This window comes from Strix aluco, chromosome 3 (assembly GCF_031877795.1).
Source record: "Strix aluco isolate bStrAlu1 chromosome 3, bStrAlu1.hap1, whole genome shotgun sequence".
NCBI lineage: Eukaryota > Metazoa > Chordata > Aves > Strigiformes > Strigidae > Strix > Strix aluco.
The window spans coordinates 67,830,034-67,851,838 of NC_133933.1; the positions used below are offsets into that span (position 1 = coordinate 67,830,034).

At 38.7% G+C, this 21,805-nt stretch overlaps 1 protein-coding gene across 3 annotated transcripts in view; it reads right to left on the reverse strand.

Moving 5' to 3' along the window:
- The window catches only part of PDE7B (phosphodiesterase 7B), a 181,704-nt gene that overhangs the window by 22,707 nt on the left and 137,192 nt on the right, over nucleotides 1–21,805 (reverse strand). For all 3 annotated transcript variants that reach the window (XM_074819018.1, XM_074819017.1, XM_074819016.1), the window contains 3 exons: nucleotides 15,744–15,827; nucleotides 2,673–2,824; nucleotides 1,395–1,458 (listed from right to left, as the gene is read on the reverse strand). In XM_074819018.1, coding sequence (XP_074675119.1) covers nucleotides 1,395–1,458; nucleotides 2,673–2,824; nucleotides 15,744–15,827 — 300 coding nt within the window. The remainder of the gene's footprint in view (nucleotides 1–1,394; nucleotides 1,459–2,672; nucleotides 2,825–15,743; nucleotides 15,828–21,805) is intronic.

A 21,805-nucleotide genomic window follows, 5' to 3' on the forward strand; every position in this document is an offset into this window, starting at 1 on the left:
AGTAGAGTGCCATTCTTGTGAACAGATGCCATAACGTCATGTTTGCTGTTTCAACGTAACACAGAAGAATTGACATGTTTTTAACTGGAAGTCTTTTGACAGGCTTGTTTGAGAACTACATCATCTTCATAATTGAGGTCTACCTCCGGAAATGACAGAAAGGAGAATGGCTTTTCTGCCACTTCAGTTTGCCATACTGTACTAATTAATTAATTACTGAGAAATCAGCAGGTTTTAATTACATTTTTTATTTTACACATGGCTTTAAGAACACATCATTAACCCATGTACCTAGCTCAGCTACAACTGCATCTCATAACAATGATGCAGACAGGAAAAATGAGTTGCAGCATTTATGGTCTCAAGTTACGCTGATGTTACACTGGCCTTACTGTGAATCCAATACTGCAAACACTGGCAAAATTGAGCCTAACTAGTATTATATGATCAACTATACATACACACAGTATTTAAAAAAGTTTACACTGCATAATTCAGCAGCAATGTTTCCAGAAAAGTAAGAAAACAACCAAAACATACAATGTATAAACAATGTCAGAAGGGGGTCTTTTCTTACTTAATGTAACCCAGGAAAGAAATAAATATATGTACAAAGAAGGCATGGAAACTTATTTGCCCTTGACTATTGAGCGGGGGTGCAGAAAGGTAATTTAGAAGAATTATGCTTTTGCTTCGCTTGACATTTGCTGTTCTCTCCACTCTTCACTGCCAGTCTCTCAGATGAATTACCCTCTAAACCAACTTTTCTCCACACCTTCTTCCCCAGCCAAACCTAATTAGATTGGGGGGGAAGGAATGAAGGATCCCATTCCTATGATCAATACATAAAGGAGAAAGGTGTGATCATGATCCTCTTCAGCAGTTACCTGATCAAGAGGTATTGCCTAGACACTGGTGTGTGTGTGGTGTTACAGGTAGGTATTTAGACAAAACATTCCACAGAGTTTTACTGTCTTAATGAATTTCCTAACTTGTGCTGCTGAACAGAAGCAAATGTATCTTCAGTTAAAGGTATTTCGTGTTGATAGAAATCGACTGATTATGGAGGTCTGGACTTACTGACCAATGTATCTAATAGGTATATTTAAAGTACATTTGGAACTTCCTGGCTAAAGGAAACTGGAAAACTTCCTTGAAAAGGTGACCATAACAAATGTAGGAGATTAGATTAATACAAAACCAGACAAAACATTATTCTATAGTTCACGAACAGCCTGAAAATGTTCAAGGATATGATTTTAGGAGAATTTAACTGTGTCCAATTTCTCTTCAGTAATCTACACTGGAAATGTTTAGCAATTAATTAATTAGGGTTTTTTAGAACAGTCATATATGAGAGAGATTAAAATAAAAACTTTTAAAAAATTACTTACCATTTGTCAAGCGGTCAAACAAGAAAATGTCAAAATCCCACATTCCCACTTTGGATAGCATGTGCTAGGAAAAACAAATATGAAAAGGCAAATGACTGGTATGTCAATCTGTAAAGCAGATTTAAATTATTATTCCACATTAATCAATCACAGGATTGGTTGCTGCAGCTTTAAAGTTTTGTTTGGGAAAGCTATAGAGACGTGTTTCAAATATCAGACATCAGGAACTGAATTTAGCTGTACTGCATAAAATGTCACTTGCACTTTTAACTAAGGAGGTTTTGAACTTGACACTAAAAACACCTTCTAAATGGATCTCAAAACAACAAATAATATAAACAAAATAAGAAAATATTCCCTTTTACTGCACAACTTTTTAATTGTTCTTTCATGTCCCCAAATCAATTCAGTACAAATTCTCTTAGGTTTTTATTACAATTTGCTAAACAAACCAATACACAGGAATAGCCTTATAAACTTAGATACAGTGCTTCTCTGAAGCCCACTCAGTCATGCAGAAGAATCCATCATTACCACCATATACAGTGTTTTTACAGCTACAGCAGTTCAGTCAAGAGACTGAGTCTGGTCTAAGTGTATGACCAACAATGGCATGTGCATGAATGAAATGTGTGTTCACTCCCATTGCCTAGTCTATATTCAAACCAGTTCTGGATTCTTAATTACTTTCTAATGCCTGGCACATAATCTTCTCTTGCAGAGAGTAAGAATTGCCTAGGGACATAATCCCAATGCTACCAGTTGTGCAAGTTTTGTTAGAAAATACCATTGAAACCACGTATAAGAGCTGCAAGATAAGAGAATTATATTTTGATTATTGTGAAGTTCTTTGCAGTGAATATTCCCTGTTTCTTAGCCTTTGCCATTACGGAGAGCTATTGTGGGTTGCCTAATAGCTGCTCCAGACCAGCTGAGAGACAGCTGTCTGTTTGCAAGTGGATGAACTAAATCCCATGTCAAGACTGCACTTACTTAATTCAGTAATTCAGCCAGGGATCCTTCATCCTTTAATAAATCCAGATTATAATTTCAGTTGACAGAATCTGAAAATGCTGAATTTTCTTGTTGCTCTGGGACTAAGCCTTTAAAGTGGTAAGCATAAAAGAGGAATGGACAGTCTGTTTGCTGTGAGGCAGGCAATTAATGTGGGTCATTTAAGAAAGATCAGCCATACATTTGTTTATCTGAAGACTGAAACAAAACTGACACTCTCTGGAATATTATTAAAAGAAACGGAGATCTGGAGACCTGTCTTACCCTTGCTTGCCCAAGGTAGTCCTCATCCAGTAGGTACAGAGAGGCTTGTGGTACAATTCCACGCAGTAACCGGGATGCATGGAAATACCTCTGGAAACTTAACAGTCTTTTCACTTTTTTCTTGGTGCCGATTTCCCCTGAGAGTGTAGTATCTGTGAAAAGCAATCAGTACAGAAATCATGAAACTCAAGATGAAGGATGACATTCTCAGGTATTTAATAAGAGAAATAGCAAGAACTTTATAATAGTGATACAGAAATCATAAAGTTCATGCTTCTTCCCCACCCACACGAAGAGGCAGTATTCAATCCCTATATTTCAGCATAATATATGTGTTTATTTCAGAAAGAAAATACATTCCAGTAAAAAGAGTACTATCACAGGACTTGGAAGATCTTGAGTTCAGTACACTGCCTGTAACTGGCTTTAATGTGACCCAGGCTAAGTGACTGGGGGGCTGATATATCACCTAACTGTACATGTCTAGATGGAGCCTAAATGACTAGGCAGAGTTAGGTACAAGAAAGCTCTTACTCTGCTGTGCCTCTGTTCCCTAGCTGTACAACTGAAAGCAGCAGTAACTTGCTACCTCACAGGAGTGTCACTGGAATATATTAAAATTACATAGCACTAGCATACAAGGTGATCTTCGATATAAAACCAAAAATGTGACAGCAAAAGAAACCTCAAAGTACAGTTTGAAAGTACAAATGTATGACCCACTTTTGGAAAATGAGAGAAAAGAGAGAAAGAAGTAAGAATAGGTTAATAATCCTATTGTATTGTCTGCTGTCCTTCCTACATATTAATATAACTATAAATGAAGAAAGTATTTTAGTTCTACAATTAGGAAAGCAAGTATACTCAGGCAATACATACATTTCTGGTTACTCAACAGAATACATTCTTTTCACTCAGTAGCAGGATAACTCTAATTCCCTAATGCTGTATTATGAGTTTTTCGTATAGGGCTAAACGTGACACAAAAACGAAGGCAGTTTTTATACAGTATTAAATCAGTAATTAGAGTAATTAAATTACCTTATTGTTAGTAAGGAAAATATGCAGGCTTCATAGAACTGATAATGACTTAGGTAATTTCATCTGAACTTTTAACAGAATGTCACGTACAACTGTGATGTTTTCATTTTGCAGTCTGGTATAAGTTTTGGAAAAAGGGAGGACAGAAACTGGGCAGTTGTTCGAAGGAAGTAAGATTCAACACAGTTTTATTCATAAAAGGAACTGAAGATTAAGCATTCCTTTCAGAGAACAGTAATGATCGCTTGAGATAAGAAGCTGCATAGCAACTCACTGGATTTCAGATTTAAATAACAGCTCAGGAAAAATATCCATGGACTGAAGACGACTCTCTCTATTCTACTATTTCTTTTTATGACAAAATGCTGACCATTTGTTCTGCTGTGAAATTAAAATATGACTTTGTATGCTGGTTTTATGAGTATTATTATTTTGAGACGTTTTTCAGAGAAGTCATTAAAGTTTTTCTGGATCATAGATATTTCAGTATTTGATTTCTCCAACAGCAGATGTGTGAGCACCTTCTGTGGCAAGTTTCTTCCTTAAGTAATTCAATGGCTATTGAATGACACAAAGTCAGCAACAACAACAAAAAAACCATACTTACATACTGAGTGTCAATAATTAATATATTTTATTACACCTGTAAGTCTCACACTTCTCATGGGCAGCCCAAAGATCCCACTGAGTTTTAATAATATAAAAGCACAAAATAATTTTATTGCGACTTGACAAGCCATGTGTTTTCAAGAATGCAAACAGTAACAATGTCACTACTGTACCAGCCTGAAGGTTAGATTTTCATTTATGATGTGCCAGCACCTGCCTTAATTCTCTCACACATTTTAAAAGCTGGAACAATTTCATGGCCCGTTGAAGGAGTGACTAACGTAGGTGCTAACAGTTACCCAGTGACAGCGACATGTGGAGGAACCGGTAGACTTGTTTTCACATTTCATTTATATAGTGCTGCTAAGAAGTGGCTGGCATTCAGTTTAATTCCTGGATAACAAAACACTTAAAATTAATTCACTTTTTAAACTTGTGTCTGCTGTTTCTCAACTTCCCAACTCTCCTAATTCCATCTTTGCCCCCCCGACTGTTACTGCTTTCAGGTAACAAGTTTAAATTTTAAAGTACAGAAAACTTTCCTTTTGTAGTACATTAAAAATGAGTAGTTGCTCCAACCAATTTTTATCTAAGTTACTATCTGGTTTTGAAAACAGATGACTTAAGTTACTACCTATGCTCCTCTAAACCGTCTTTAAAACTCACATGTGGAGTGGCTGTGAATGACCTGAAGGTGAAGGTTTGGCCCGAGTCCCAACAAGCAGCTGTACGTTGGATTATGAAGAAGTGGTTACTTTATCCTTTGGATTATCAGATTATTTCAGTAGCACAAATACTACTTACCAAAGCACAAACACAGCAGGTTGAAATAAGTAATTTCTTATTGTGAAACATATTTTCTGAATTGAATGATCAAACTTGTTGCCACTCCTTTGTCACATTGCTCTGAATGGTTGTCATGGGTCTGAACTGAAATTTAATCATCAGCAGACAGCACCTCTGAAACATCACTTGCTGCTTCAGATGAGCACTGTATTACAATACATTATGCAAAAAACATTACCCACAACAATCTCTTGCTCTGTATTTTCATTCATAAGGGAAAGAGTTCATAATACTGGTAAAGAACAGTAGGAAATGTACTTTCAAAACTGGGCTCTTGACAGAACAGCCCAAAAACCGCACTGCAGGCTAGCCACATGCAAACTCTGGATGTTGACTTAAAGGACATCATGTTAAAATCACATCTTTTTGGTTATTTCAGTAATAACTGATTTGTCTATGAATCACAAGACTTGTCAGATGATTGCTATGACCCATAACAGATTACTCTGCCATCTGCAGTAATGTACCTTATTATGATGGTGTCTTGCATAAAATCGGACTGAGACTCTGCCCTGCTCCAAGCACAAAACACCCCAAACTATTATTATCTCACCAGCATTTTCTCTTTCTCCTCCCAAGATCAGTGTCAACCAAAAGAGAAAAGCACAGCCATATGAAGTTGAGAGAAAAAGGACAATTAAAAAAGAAGAGTAAAAGGTGAAGCAGCTGAGAGTGAATGCTCAAATTCTGTCCTCAGTTGCACCTGAATCTCCCAGCAGTGAGGAGCCATTCCTAGCATATGAGATCCACCAGGTGACATAAAATCAAGATGCAGTTTTAAGAGGAAGAGTTTATGTGAATGACTTATAATAATACGCTGAACATACCACTTCTTTACTAACAACTGCAAATTCTAATTTAAATTTTAAATATAAAATTTCAGTGATGACACCTGATGGAAGTCATATAGTGACTTTGAAACAGAAAGTTATTGATAGCTATTTCTAGTTAAGTTAAATTGAATTACAAGTAAATTAATCAAAAAATATCATTGCAGATATCTCTGAACTTGAGTTGTAGAACCACATGCTATATTATCTAGTTAAAGAACGCAGGCTGGAAGGCTCACATGGGAAGGATTTAGTAAATATGTGCAATTTTGAAATTAACACAAAAGATGAACAAGAATGACTTTTGTTTATACCCATAAAACTTCCTTTGAGAACCACTGTTTATTCATTGTGGCAACTTCTGAATGCTTTGTTTACCTAAAAAAAGCATCATCTGTATCTCTTAAAATATGCCCATTCTCATATCCTGTGGAGTTACTGCCTAGCACGGCGGTTGGAGAAACCCTTCTTTGTATACTGAACAAAGTTACTGCAGGAATTACATAGACATATTGTATAAATTACATACTCATTTACAGAAGTGTCCGTATAAGCATTCCTCACAAAGCTTAACTTCTACCTTCAGAAAGCCTGAGCTCACAGTGTATCTCCTGATGTGTTTCAGCACGCAGCAAAAGTGGTTGCATTTTTCTGTGCGTAATTTTATAGCCAAAATCACAAATACACACTATCAGACCATGGATGATGTCTAGATACCGCACGTGGCCCTCAAGAGGTTAATAAGCTACAGGAATCAATGGCTGCCTTCTCTCTCCTTACAAAGTTCCTCCAGTTACACAGATCTGCTTGCCTTAACATGATCTATGGCTCATTACACCCCAGCTTCTGTTATTTCAGGGAAAGAGGTTTCCTGCACTAGGAACTGCTACCACTTTTCTTTCAGATTTCTTTCACGTTGCTGCGTTAGCGTGTGCCCACAGGCAGTGTGAATACAAAAATGATGGAGGTTATGTTAACAATGGTTGAGTTAACATCCAGAAACAATCACATAAATCAAATTTGGACAAGGATGTACTTAACTCTGCACCAGACATTCATTACATTGTTATTGTTCTTTCAAAGTAAACAAACTTGGTTATGCATTCAAATAAGGCCTCTGAGTTTTCCTTCACAGTATTGCCTTTTTCTATTTTATTGCACCTCAGTGTACAATAAAAATAGGTCACCCAGCAGCACGAGTGGATAACAACAGGTTTATTAAATTTCAAAAGCCAACTGATTCAGAAGCAGAAAATGTTTTTCCTCTTCTTTCCAAAAGGATGCAGAATAAATCAGGTCCTCAAGCCTTTGACTCATATGGTTTATAATACCCTTCCCCCTCTTCTGAGGATGGAAAGACTTTCTGTACTCAGCCACTGCTCTACAACTGTATGCCTGAAGAGTCAGGCAGGATTGGTAGAGAAGTGCTGGAATATCTGGAAGATATAGTGAGAGGATCAGACCTGCAATTTACTGTCCAGACAGTCTGCAAACAGCAAGAACTCTGGGAAACAATTTGTCTCTGGTTCTATATGTTATGGAGGGAATTTCCTGCACTGGTTCCTGGCTTGACAGCTAAGTAGAATGCTTTTATTTGAGAGTCCAAGAGATATGTAATTGACTTATGAGGAATAATTGGTGTTTGTCCATTTTTTGTGTTGTCAAATCATGCCAGGCATTTAGATCACCTTCACTGAAGTCTTGTTTGGCATACTCATTGCATGACTTGGTTGCTAAATTCTTCTTATAAAGAAGAGCACACAGCACTGATGATAGAAAAAAAATTGCTGTGCCTTCTTAATATCTTCTTAAATTATGGATTTATCATATTATCCAGAAGAAAACCACAGCATGAGTAGGGATAGCTGAACTAGCACAGGTAATCTAAAACTTAATTCCAAACTTAGTATTTCAAATTTGAATTTTGGAGAAGGCACTGGTAAACTGAAAGAACAGATCACCTCTTCTCTCTGCACTGTCTAGGCTTTCCTGTTACCTTTTATCTTGCAGTCCAAAAACCTTTTGGAAAGGAAACACTGCAGTTTTGAAGAAAGGCCTGAGATGCACAAAGCACCAGAAACCTATGCAAAAGGATTGTCGCTTGAAAGATTTCAGTCTAGTGTAGAAGGACCAAAAAGCTCAGATGAATATCCCAGTTGTACTTCTTAATTGTCTGTGGCTGGTGTGAGAAACTGACAAACAGGTTTGATTCAAAAATCATAAGATTGTGTCAATTTCATCATCTGAATATACAGTGGTCACTGCAACTAAGAAGCCAGAGATTAACACCTTGCACTGTATCTACAGATAAACAAGTGTTGTACTGAAATCTTGTAAATGTAGAAATCCTCATGAGACTTCCTCAATCCAAAAAGGTTGTGCTATAAACATTTTGGTTTTACTTGCTTCTCTAATGTCTAAACAATTTTTTGTTCCAATTTTAGGGGTCAAGTGCTTTCTGTTTGCTGGCATTTTTCATATGGGTTGCAACTGTATTATTTCTCTTTAAATTTTTTTCAATTAGGAAGAGGCTGTGAGAAAGAGATGGGGAGACGGAACACATCAGAGAAAAGCAGAAAATTAGAAGTAAAACAAAAGATCTTTAAAATTTTATGCTTTGAGTCAAGATTCCATTCTTCAACCACCTGCACAAAAGCAATGCAGAGCCCTGCTTACAGAAGAGGTGCTTGTGTGCTTCTTTGGCTAATGTAGTTAATGAAATGTGACAGATTCTGGGACATCAACTTTCCAGGTCACCTTGCTGTGGGGTTTCCTCTTTGAACACCACTTGAGGTAACAGCTCAGTTTCCAGAACATAAAGTTCCTGTACATTTGTTGGCACCTTGAAGAACGCTAGTCGTGCAGCTTCCCCCCATCCCAAAATATATTCCTTTTGATGCTGTTTGAGACTACAGAATTTAAGAATTACGCAGATTATCCCACTTATATCTAATTATCCCATTACACCAAGTTCTGGAGCAACTAGGGTTTCAAAGCCCAGTTAGGTAACAGAATATTACAGGAAGAGGAGTAGATTAAATCCAAATTTCAGATTAATTTAGATGTGTTTCTCTTCACAATTTGCAGCCTTTATTGGGGTCATCAATCATCTTTATGCAAACAAACATGTTGGCATCTTTTAAGCCTCCTACAAGTTCTTAGGAAACGGCATATTGTGCTCCATTTCGCCACAAAGTCGTTATCATTTCAATATGAACCTTCACTTTGCCACTTCAATCCTTGTACAGTAGCACAGTCAGGACCTTTTTTTCCTAAAACTGCAAATGTTCTATAGCTGATTATAGTTTCTCCAACAGGAAATGGTACATCTCCTCCCCCTTCACTCCCCTTGAGAAAAAGCAACATAACCTGTAATAACAGCAAACCCAGCTTTCATTTATCATCTTAATGATCCCTTCTCCTTGTTCTTTCTTTTCCTTTGGTCATTTGGAAAGCATCCTCAGTGTTATCTTCAGTAAGCCCTTTCCCTTTTCTAATCAGCAAAAAGAAGGTGGGGTGGCAGAATGGGTCACACATCATTTGGAAACTTTTAAAGGGACATTCTCAGTTGAACTGAATCCCAAATCTTATTAAAAAAATAAGTTACAAACCTGTACAATCAGGTCAGTGTTCGCTAAGACTGTGTGTGTGAAGAACATCTAGTTCTTTGATTGCTCTGCTTGCTCTTGTGAGTTCTGAAGCATTCATAACCCAAACTGCTGCATTTTGTTAGCATATGAGGGCACGTGCATCAATCAGTTTTACATTCTGGCTTTCATTTTCTACAAATGTAGCGTAAAAGCTAAACAAGGAGCATGAATGGCAGGAAGTATAATATACTTTTCAATCTACCTTGTTATTAAATTTTGGAGGTAACAACTCTTAAAAAACACTTAAAAGCACAAACAACATCTCGAAGCAAAAAAACTTGCTGTTATTTGATGAAAAGGAGGAACCAGACTGACTTCCAATGACAGGAAGAATTTTTGAATATAGTGAAGTATTACCAGAAAACATAACAATCTTTGTGCTGAAACATTAAGAGAATTCCAATTCCTCTTCCTTTAAATAGGTAACTGAAAGCAAGGCCACAGGCTGACTTCAGTTCTGGAAATGTTCTTCCCATTCAAACCAGACACAAGCTAACCAGATTAAGAAGCCCATGTGCCTTCGGGATGTTGATGAGTACCTTTTGGACACGCTTATCCATAAGGAACTAAGGGAGGTATTATGTAGTAATGATGCAGACCTTGTAAGATGTCTCCCTTTCTAATTTAATAACCATCTAGAACTTTGGACTCATCTCCACGAGCTGAGTTGGGATCCAAGTAACCCAATCAACCCTTGAAAGTTCTTCACAAGACTTTTAGTGTCCTAATTTAACCTGGGTCAGAAATATCTAAAAAGGCATCTCTCACTCCCACTTCTTTTTCTAGCCAAAGGCAACAAAACAAGACAGTTAACCAAACTCTTTTTAACCTCACTCATTTGGGTTCAGGTTACTTGATGGTTCAGTTTTGGGTTGGTGGTTGTGGTTAAGTTTTATTTTCCCTGGAGATGCGCCCTACCTGAAAGCCCTGGAGTGTTCAAAATCCAAAACCAAAAATAAATGTAAATTTTGCAAATGGACCCTTCTGTAGACAGGCAGAAACCACAGATTCAAACATCCACAGACTTATGTTCTTTGAGATGGAGACTTTTTCATGAGTTCATATATTCCCTTACTAACCCTGACAACACTTTTCATTTCTGCAGTACCTAATTCATCACTTGCAGCAAAGCATCACTTTATTTGCAAACAAACTGAAAACCAGGTGTATTTTGCTTGACTCAAATCAGACAGCAAATCAAGGACAGAGACTGAATGGTACCTAATATCACTGTTTATCACCATCTGGTACTAAAAGTGTATCATCCATACTAACTTAATTTGCTAAGCTAAGCTTAAAGAGCAGGTGGAGTTCTTTTAGATTCGGCTTCTGCCTGTATGACAATACCAAGATCCTAGGTAATATGCAGATATACCTTTGGAGTGTCCATGTTTTGACCTTTTAGATATTCTCAGATACCACTCTATGTTCCTGTTCTGCAAGGTGTAAAGAAACAGAAATCTCTTCGGGTAACACCATTTTGATTCAGAGACTCCACTTTGCTGGTCACATACTACATCCTCTCCTTGTTATCCCTCCTAGATCAATATAGAGAGAAGTGAATTCTGTCAGACACTGGGATACTGTGGATAGCTTACTGAAAACAAGTGGATGCAAGATAATGAAAGCAATGGTATGACTGATATTGTGACAAAAACAAAGTGTCCCTAATGAAGAATTTTTCAGGAAAAGTTAAAAATGCAAGCAGAAATAATTTTAACTACATTATTCCATGACAGACATATTTAAATATAGTCAATTAGAGGCTAAAAATTTTGTTATCTGCAAGCAAAAATTCGATCCAGAGGAAAGCCTAGCATAAACAAGATGGGAACTGGAGAATCACTGTTTAAGTCTTAAAAATCTCCTTGTCTTCTGACTTAAAGCTCGATAAGCAAATTTGTAAATAAAGTTACTCATCTCAGATGTAAACTATGTTATTTTGTTACTCAATTTCACCTGTCAATAAAACAATCTACACAATTGGAGCAGGGTGAGGTCTTCTTGGTTACTGCTGCACTCCTACCTACAGTTCTAGATTTATTACAAGGAATTCCCTCAAACTTCTGGTTAATACAATGAAGAAGTGTGCCATCACAGTCACCAGCACAACTCATCATGAGATAATGAAATCTATTTTAATCAATGCATATTACTCACTGGCACGATCTGGTTCAATGACTCACTTGAGCAACTTTGTCAATCAGAGAACTAAATTATTGCTGCCTTACCTTATAGTCCTTTATTTCTCAAATCCAAACTATGCTTTGCTAGAAGGAAAATTGGATCAAGCTAATTTTCACTGCAGAAGTGTTTCAAATTTCTGAATTATTACCCTGAAAATCTCCTTTACTATCCTGTGAACAAAAAGGTTAATTTAATTCACAGAAATGCAGAGGTGCCAATAAACTGCCATCACTAATTTCAACCTTTATCAGGTTAGGTTTTCTTCCACTGCTCCCATTTTAAGGACTGGCTTATTTGCATGAAGAGAAAACCCTCCCCTCATTTTCCTATAAACCTATAGGGCTGTGCAAAACTTGTATCTTTTAGTTTAGGAGCTTGTAAAGTCTGAGTATTTGTTCAAAAACACTCTAGTGAACATGGAACCTCAAGTCTGCCATGTCCAGCTTTTTTTTTCTGGGGTGTATCTGTGGCCATCAGGAGCAGGTGGTCCCCCTGCCTTACGACGTCAGGATGGAAAAAGGGATGGTTGGCTTGCCTCTGGGTGTCTTCACACCAGGCTGGCTAACAAGCATCGGCTGCTGCAGCTTCCCTGGGGAGAGGAGCTGCTACATAGCTTCCCCTCAAGCTTCTGGCTTGATACTGTCAACACAAACAAGTATCTGGTTGGTCATGCAGGTCTCCACAAGTTGCAGGGACTGACTCAAGAGGCTGAGGCAAACCTATGCTTCTCGCAATGCAGAACCAAGGAGTTCTTGGTGACACAGGGGTATTTCACATTCAATTTTGTATTCCAGTGTCTTCTTAACATTCCCAAAACCCACCAGTGAACTACGCCTCAAGGAAAGCTTGCAACTAGGCAGAGAAAAGACAGGAAGATGCTAAAGCCTTGCATCTCCTCCAGACATGATCCTGCAAAATCCTCACAGTCCTGACAGCCTGGCACTGACAAGGTGAAATAACACTAACTTCCTATATATTGCAGAGAGGCACCAGAGGAATGTGTAGATGGCATCACAGACGTTAGCTCAAACAGCAAGAAGCCAACATTAATCCAGTTGGCTTTGATTAGGGCTACAGAAGATCCCACTTTCAGAGCACAGGAAGTCTTCCTATCCAAAAGGACTTAATGGTGTCTTAAGTTACACAGTGACTTTACTGCAGGACTCCAGAAAAAACAAATGATATGGCCTACTCTGTGTTAACCCCTAACAGCCATCCTAAGGAAAAATCCACTTTGGTTTGACTGAATCTGTAAGTATGTTAAAAAAGTTACATTTAAGTAACCTTTAGTCTGACAATTGCAATGCCCTGAATTTTTTTTTAAATTTCAATTTTCACAACGAATGTCAACTCTGTTCAAGAATGAACTTCAGTGTTTTCCCTTAGTTTAAAACAAGGGTGGTACTGTTATTTGGAATAATATTTCAGATGGTAGAGGGAACAATCACTATTTAAGCTCAGTTTGTCTGAATTAGTGAGAAGCTGGAGTAATGTTGATGCTGCATTTCTTTATAACTTCTGAGGATATTTACCATAAAATTTTCTGTCTCATCCCTCCCTTACTGCAACAGCTTTCAGTTATTGTCCCCAAACAAATGTAACATGGTGCCAAAATTTTACTGCAAGTATTAGCTAGGCGCTTTTCAAAAAAGTCTGCAGTAGTGACATTTATATATTTCTTTTTGATAGGATGGGCAGCATCATGGGTTTTGCTGTTTACAGGGAAACTGTTTTGCTGTTTACAGCAGAAATTGATTTGACAGACAGATGTATATGAACAAATAATATGAAAGTTTGTTTACTTCCTGGAAAAACACATGTCTGCATGCTCTGACACTGAGCATCTTCGTTTACCTGTAGGTCACTGAGTCAGCCAGGCCCAGTGCACTTGCCATCTATGAAATTTGTAGTCAAGTGTCTAGAAATATCACTCCATTTTTCACTGAAAAAATAAGCCAACACCACTCCCTAGGCAGAAAGCAGTAAATACATAAAAACCTGAAAACAATGGGAAATCCAAAATCAGGACCCTGCTTTTCCTTACACAGAGATCATGGTAAGCCGTCGTGACTTCTTTCAGATTATAGAAAAGCAGTAAACAGAAAGAATAAGTCAGATGTCCCCAAGACAGAGAGCACAGGAACATAAAGCCCCAGCTGCCCCACCTCTGTGGGACCAGAGATGCATGCGGAGAAAGGCATCGCTTTTAAGTTCAGCAGTTACAGGAGAAGGGTTATGCAGAGTGCCCTGCTCCTTGTATGATCAAAGGCTGAGTATTCGCCAGTACATCTCTCGACGTGGATCTCTCCCTAGACAGCCCACAGACAGCACCAGCAATTCCCAGAAGCTGGCAGGATCTGAAGGATGGCAGGATTCATCTACAGGCGATAAAAGTGAAAGCCCTATTGCCGGAAAAAAAGAGCTGAAAACTTTTTGGTTTCTTTAACCAGGTAGAGGAAAGAACATGTGATGAGAATTTTACATAACGTATATGTATTAAAATTTAGTCACACTCGAATGTGAATATACATTGACTTCTACTTCATGAATGAAAATAACTGGTTTATTTTCTCTCAGACTTTATTAGGGCATCAACAGTAGTATTTCCAGCTAGCCTAAAACAAGTTTTCATTGGCAAGCCAGGACTAAATTATCCTCAGAGCTCTGTTCAACCAGTACGTTATTCCCTTTGTGCAGGAAAAACTACCGGACCAATCTTACCCCTTACATCTTCCCACCTCAGCCACAGCAAGCACTCTGATGGACTTACGGCCTAGAAAACACCTTTCATCAGTCAGACCAAAAGCAAGGACTTTGCCAGCTTGGGCAAATGCAGCCGATCAGAGTCTAAGTCCTCCCTTTCCTATCAGTCCCTCTTTTCTCCTGAGTCCCAGCCAAACCTCACCCTCTGTGGCTGGGCTTCTCCCCTACTCCCTGTCACCCTCCTCCATTTATACAAAGAAGACATAAAACTTTGGTTTGATAATTGCTTTTTAACGAAAAGCGTAATTGCTAGAAGCTTAAAAGTGTTATCACTAAACAAACTGCCGGACTTTCAGTCTGTTTTCATGAAGACAGTGAATAACTTTTGTTTCAAAGGTTACACAGAGTGATCTGTGCAGTACACAAGGACACACTGAGATCTGCCTGTGTCTGAACATTGGAGTTAACACAGCATTCAGACTGAATGCTACTGGGCCCAAGACTAAGTGTTCTCTTTTTTTAATTTTTTTTTTTTATTTTTTTTTATTTTTTACACACTGCCTAATGAGTCTGCATCTGTATAGAGAACCCATCAGGTGAAAAAAAAACCTAACAGGATCTCGATTTTTTTGTTTCTTTTAGTTTTGCCCTCCTTTATTTACAACAGTGGCAAAATAACTTCAATCAAAATGAGGTTAAGATTATTTTTAACAGATGTTCACTGCTGGCCTGACCCAAAATCCATTGACGTCAATGAGAAGACTCCATGGGGCTTTGGATTGGGTTCTAATTGTTCGAAAAATTAATGTTATTGTAAACCACTGGTCAGTGCTGTCACATGCTCCCCTTCTGTGCCAATTCTATATGACCGGATAACAGACTCACATAAATCTGTTCCAACTGTTGGCTAAGAGGCTAAAGGACACAGAGGTTTATCTTTTTAATTCTGAAGCACCCTCGTCCCCTCCAGCACACCCCATGGCACTACCATATTTACTTGACAGACTCAGCATTATGGACAGTATTCATACAATCAAAACATTTCACAGTCAAACACTGGGTGGGAATAATAGAATTATTAATGCTGACTGTGTGAAGACAGCTGAGCTACAGATACATATGAAATGAGATACTTTGGTTCGTATACTTTCAATACAGATTTTTTTTTTTTTTAATGCAGACCTGAAGGAAGGGGTTGCACTTACTGTTAAGAAGACGGAAGTCTATAAACGGGTAGGAGCCACGGCGCTCGGAGAGAACTCCTGTCTGACCTCTCACCCGTGCATCTCCTGCAAAACACAAAAACCCCAGAGACGTTAGAAGGGGCAGCTGCCTTTCTCTGCTGTTTAGATCTAGATCTATTTTCTATTCAAAGTGATGATGTTACACTCCTCCAGTGGGAAAACTAAGGTCCAAAAAATCATCTCCCATGACATCCCTGGGTAATTGGGTAAACCAGTACAGCTGATCCTCTTATCAGAACAAAGGCACGAAAAAACCTCATGTTTATCCTACTGAACAGCTTCCTGCCTAGTAAGTAGACTCTCACTGCTTCAGGAGTAGTGCAGAGGTCCATTTTTTTGCCCAGACAAGAGCAGTTGGATTCTGACTGTCATGGCATCACACACAAAGGTCTCAACCCTGGACTAGGCTCACAGTCCAACTGACTTCCAAAGCTGTGGGACTGGTCTCACAATCATGAGCTGATGAAAAAAATCCCCAAACAAAATACAAAGATTTTTTTAAGGTGGGTTTTTTTTGCATTGTTTTTGTTTTACTTTCTGCTCTTTGAGCACTCTGGAAAATGTCAGCCTCAAACACTGAAGCTGCTTTATGTAAGTGAAACCTTGATGTTCTCAGATAAGCATTACTCCAGAGCTTTAGGATGTATATTTAGATATCATAAAGTGACAACACTAAGAATTAGTATTGCTGTGTAATTCACATTGATTAGTTCCTGACTTACCATGTAACATTGATGAAATAGGCAAAACTCATTTAAGGAGAAAAATGCTACTCAGATGAGTAAGAGTTACAAAACCTCTCTCCAAGTAGATCAGAAGTAGTGGGAAGCAGATGTCATTTTTACATTTCTAAAACCTTAAATTATTGTTTCTTTATAGGCAAATAACAAGACCAAAATATTAAAAATTCTTAAATAAGATGAAGTTTGGAGATTTTAGAGATTCAGGTTAGAGTACTCTAGTTCTTCACAATACCAATTTCTCCTCTACAGAAACACTGGCCACAGTGTTGAAAGCATACCCACTGCTCTTCCTCAGACAGCTCACACTGTAGGCCTCTCAAAGTTTGCAGCAAAACTACGAATTATTAGTTAGTTTGAATTGTGCTTCCTCTGGGATACGAATATAGCATCTGACTAACCTAAACAAAAATAATTTAAGAATCTGGCTGCTAGTGCTAGCTTCTACTGCTTGTGTTTAAAAACTAGAAAACATCTTGCAGCATAAAAGAAGGACCTAGTTAGATGCTGTTATTTTTTTCTATCCAACGTTCACTTAAAATGTGCTTACAATTATGTTTAAGGGAAGAAAGCCAAGTAGCACTATTAAGTTAAATATTTGAGGTGGAGAAAAACTTCTGTGCCCTCTAGGGGTCCTTAGAGGTATGAAAGACACTGGAATGTGCACTCAGATTAAGAATACTTCAAACACAGTCACTTTTGATTATAAATATAAATCTATTTTCCCTCTCCGTACTTTCGCTTTGTTTCTGTGTTTCCAGAGACAGAACACGTGTTCCCCATACTCAATTCCCCCTTGCCAACCACTCGCTCTATGGAACCAGCCCAAACCAACTCAAGTTGTTCTTGACTCCACTTACCCCTCCTGATAGCAGGGGCAGGAGGTGCAAACCTTTGCCTGCTCTTCAGCTGTTTCATTTCACAGGTATGACAATAGCGCAGGTCTACCTTCATCAGCAGTTTAAAATCATGTGCAACTTGTGGCAATGGAGGTATATCACATAATCATTCAGGTTGGAAAAGACCCTTGGGATCATCGAGTCCAACCATCAGCCCTACTCTGCAAAGTTCTCCCCTACGCCATATCCCCCAACATCTCATCTAAACAACCCTTAAACACATCCAGGGATGGTGACTCCGCCACCTCCCTGGGCAGCCTATTCCACTGTCTGTCTATTCCACTGTCAATCTATTCCCCTGCAATCTTTCTGCTAAAGTGCAGAAGGGTGGAGCAAATAATTGGGGAGTTTGTGAAACACCAAAGCAAGATGCATCAGCACCCACGAGTCAGAGCTCATACGGCAGCACCCGGATTTAAAAGCACTGCTCTCCGCCACAGGTAGACCCATCAGATTGGCTGATTTGCTCAGAAAGAGTAAGAATGCCAAGTATATGGTACACATTATATAAAACCCAAAAAATCAGACAGGCTTGTGCCTGTCACTACTACAAGCATCAGCAAATTAAGAACGGGTGTAAATGCAGAGCATGCCTTGATTGAAGCTTTTGTTTTTTCCGTATGCACCGATGAATTAACAGGAAACTGCAAATAATCCCCTGCATTAACACACTGATAAACATATCACTCCTGACTAAATCAACTTTGGAAAGATACTTTGGAAAAAAAGAGAAATTCAAACTCCAAAAATTTGAAAAAATCCTAAAACATATGATACTGTAAACCCAGAAAGATTGATCTTTCTGGACATGAAATAATGTATCTATCAGATCAAGAGAGGTACCACAGTACTAGAGAATAACAAAATTGTACACAGTTATGTATCCAAAAAATTGCCTAACTCTGATCTTAATGGTATGACCCCAAATTTTCAGGAAAGTAAGTAGACAACTGGAACACAGGAGAAAACACAATGTGGGCTTATCAAAAGTAGACCATACAAGATAAAACTTGATACTTAATTACCTTGAAGAAAATAGCTAACTCAGACAAAAGGAAAAAATTGATACTGTAGTGCATTTCAACCATACGGACTTTGTTAAACATGTAAGAGAAGGCAAGACAAGAGTACAAAAACTGAACTTGGAAAGGACTTAAGAGTAAGAATATAACAAGGTGCACTGAAAGGAAACTTTTGCTTGGGAACAATTACTGCATGAGGAGATTCATATTAGGAATAGTCTTAAAAATGGTCTCTAAAACGGTCTTTTATTGATGATCTCGACAGAATTAGGAGAGCACTAGTGAGACTTGATGATAACACAAAGCTGGGAGATACCAGATATATACAGCTAGAACTATTTTAAATAAAGTCCACTGTTACTGTCACCTTCTCTGCCCCAGTTGCTCCATGGCCCAGCTACCTGTAGTTTCATTTTACTGGTAGTCCAGCTCTCTCTCCTGGTGCTGCTGATGTCTCCCACAGAACTAAGGCTAGCCTACTCAGACACGTATGTACACTATACAGGCAAGGTAATTTCAGTAAAGAGAGGGAAAGCAAGGGAGGTATTGCTGCCATTAGTCAAAGCACTTTGTTAAAAGTTCATCTGAAATACTGTCTCTGAGGAAGCTGAACTCCTCCTGGAAAAAGTGGAGAGAAGGTCCTCTAGGAAGATGATCAGGACGCTAAAGGCCATTTTATAAAAGGAAAATCACCCTGTAGTAATGTGCACCATTGACAAGACCACTGATAAGCAGCAAAGTGCAAAAAGAAACACTTGGGTGATCAGAAGAATATTCTGAAGGAGGAGATGAAAACAATTGAAGCAGCTGATGGCATGGGCTTTATACACACTGAAAGATGACCTGAAATAGTTAAGGACAATGCATGATGATCGATAAACTTGCTACTAGCTCTATGTTCCTCAAACTAAGAAAATGTGAATGCGCTTTACTTAACTGGCAAAGTCGAGGACCTGAAGTCATGGAAAATTACTGATGATTCTGATTGGCTATTTGTGCCATTTTACGTTTTTTACAGATAATAAAAGTTTGGGCTGTCTCTAGCACTGTAGGAATCTATATGCAGAGTAAATCTGCATCCCCACTGACTTAGTAACAGCCACTAAAATCCTTATATTTGAGGATTATTAACTTCACCCTCAGGGAAGGCAAGTTTCTGATGAGTCAAAGATGTTATCAGTAGCTCTACCTCATGAATCTGTTATTTCAAAATACTTCGCCAGGTGCCACCTAGTCTCTTTCCACATCATTAGAGAAAGATTAGTTAGGAAGTGGTGGTGGGCTAAATCAACCACACCTGCCTTCCTCCATTTTTTCTTGGCTCACTTATTTGGAAAACATTTATATTCTTCCCTATTGCTTTTAATTACCTCTAAGTACACTCAACAGCGATAATAAAAATAGGGATTACACTAGATGTACACCATACCACATGATTTTTAGTTTCTGAGAGGCAAAGGTTGTTCGCGGCAACGTACCAGACTCTCTTTTTTGCTTTGACAAAGGATTTTGAGGGTGACTTTCATCAGTCCAACAGACCTTTACATCTTTTTGCTCTCCACATTAAAATCAAGCTAAACAATTGTTCTGACAATTTATGCAATTAGCAGTTTTAGATAAATAATCCTTTTTGGAGCAAAAAGGAAGGATTCTGTGGAAACAGGGCAGGAAATTTTGACAGCTCATTGTGTTCCCAAGTGAAACAAGCAGGGTGAAGGGAAATGACAAGGGTACAGGTTCTCTTTGGCTGCTTTGGGCTCAAGATGCAAGGCTGGAACATTTTCAACCACAAACACAGAGGGCTGCACCCTTGCCAGAGCCAAACTGCCATAAGAACTTCCAGCAGGAACATCTCCCAGGGGCCACCACGCTCTTGAATTTTACTTTGTCCTCATTAAAAGAGACAAGAAAACAAATCGAACAAACCAAAACAACTTACATTAGGTAACAGGAGCCTGTGTGGCGCATGCTGTGACTGACATGAATGACAGCTTATAGTCATGGGAAAATCAGATATGGGGCAAGATCCACTGTGCTACTGCGGCCATAGCATCAGCATGATTTCAAGATGGGCAGAAGGATTAAAAAAAAATAAATGAGGCAGCTCTTAGCTGCCAGTCACATCTGGAGGAAAGAGCCATCTGCACTGAGGAAAACAACTTCTCCGAGACTTGCCTGAAATGATGTGGGATTCAATTTCACTGAGCAAGCACAACAAATCAGGAGCGAAAACAGGCCCATAGCTGTGACAAAACAACAGAGCAGCTTCATGCAGCAGCAGTTAGGATCAGCCACCAAATTACTGATTTTAGTTAGTACACAGCTCCGTGTGGTAAGTCAGGAATACCACAGCAAATTCACAAGAGGTTAGAAGTATTTATTCTAGTCAAGCTTTTCGACAATTTGCATCCAAATATTTCTTAAACTGACTGTTTTAGAACACATACTGCAGTGGCTGAGTACTTTCCATGGAAAACCAAGTGACAGCAGTAAGGCCTCTCGTGGACTTGATGGAGCCCCTGACTCCTTCACTACTCCAGTTATGAAAAGGCTTGGGATTTCTGAGATGAAGGAAGATGAGTTGTTGATGGTTTAAGCATCATTCTGGTTTTGGTGGAAAGCTTTCTAAAAGAGGGAAGTGTTGCTGTGTAAAAGTAGCAAACTCAGATGAAAAGTTAGGTTAAAAACAAGTAGCAGAATTACTGTAATTATTTTTGATTTGAAGACGTCTAATGCTTGTTCATGGTGATTTCTGCTTGTTTGGATTATTTTCATTCTGTTGTATTAGTGTTATAAAGGTTACTGTAAATTCTTGTCTGCAGACAGAATTTTATGCAGATTTCCTCATGTGCATAAGATCTTCAGTGAACATTTCCTTTGAACAGACACAGCAGGACTGATGTTAGAAGTTACAGAGACAGGACGACTCTCCTTTCCAGCAGGAAAAACAGGGGGAGCCACCTCACTTCATCCATTTGTAGGCATTGAATTTTTAAGCATGTAAATATCACAGAATCATCTAGGTTGGAAAGGACCTTGAAGATCATCTAGTCCAACCGTTAACCTAGCACTGACAGTTCCCAACTACACCATATCCCTCAGCGCTATGTCAACACGACTCTTAAACACCTCCAGGGATGGGGACTCCACCACCTCCCTGGGCAGCCCATTCCAATGCCTAACAACCCGTTCTGTAAAGAAATACTTCCTAATATCTAGTCTAAACCTTCCCTGACGCAACTTGAGGCCATTACCTCTTGTCCTATCGCTTATTACTTGGTTAAAGAGGCTCATCCCCAGCTCTCTGCAACCTCCTTTCAGGTAGCTGTAGAGGGCGATGAGGTCTCCCCTCAGCCTCCTCT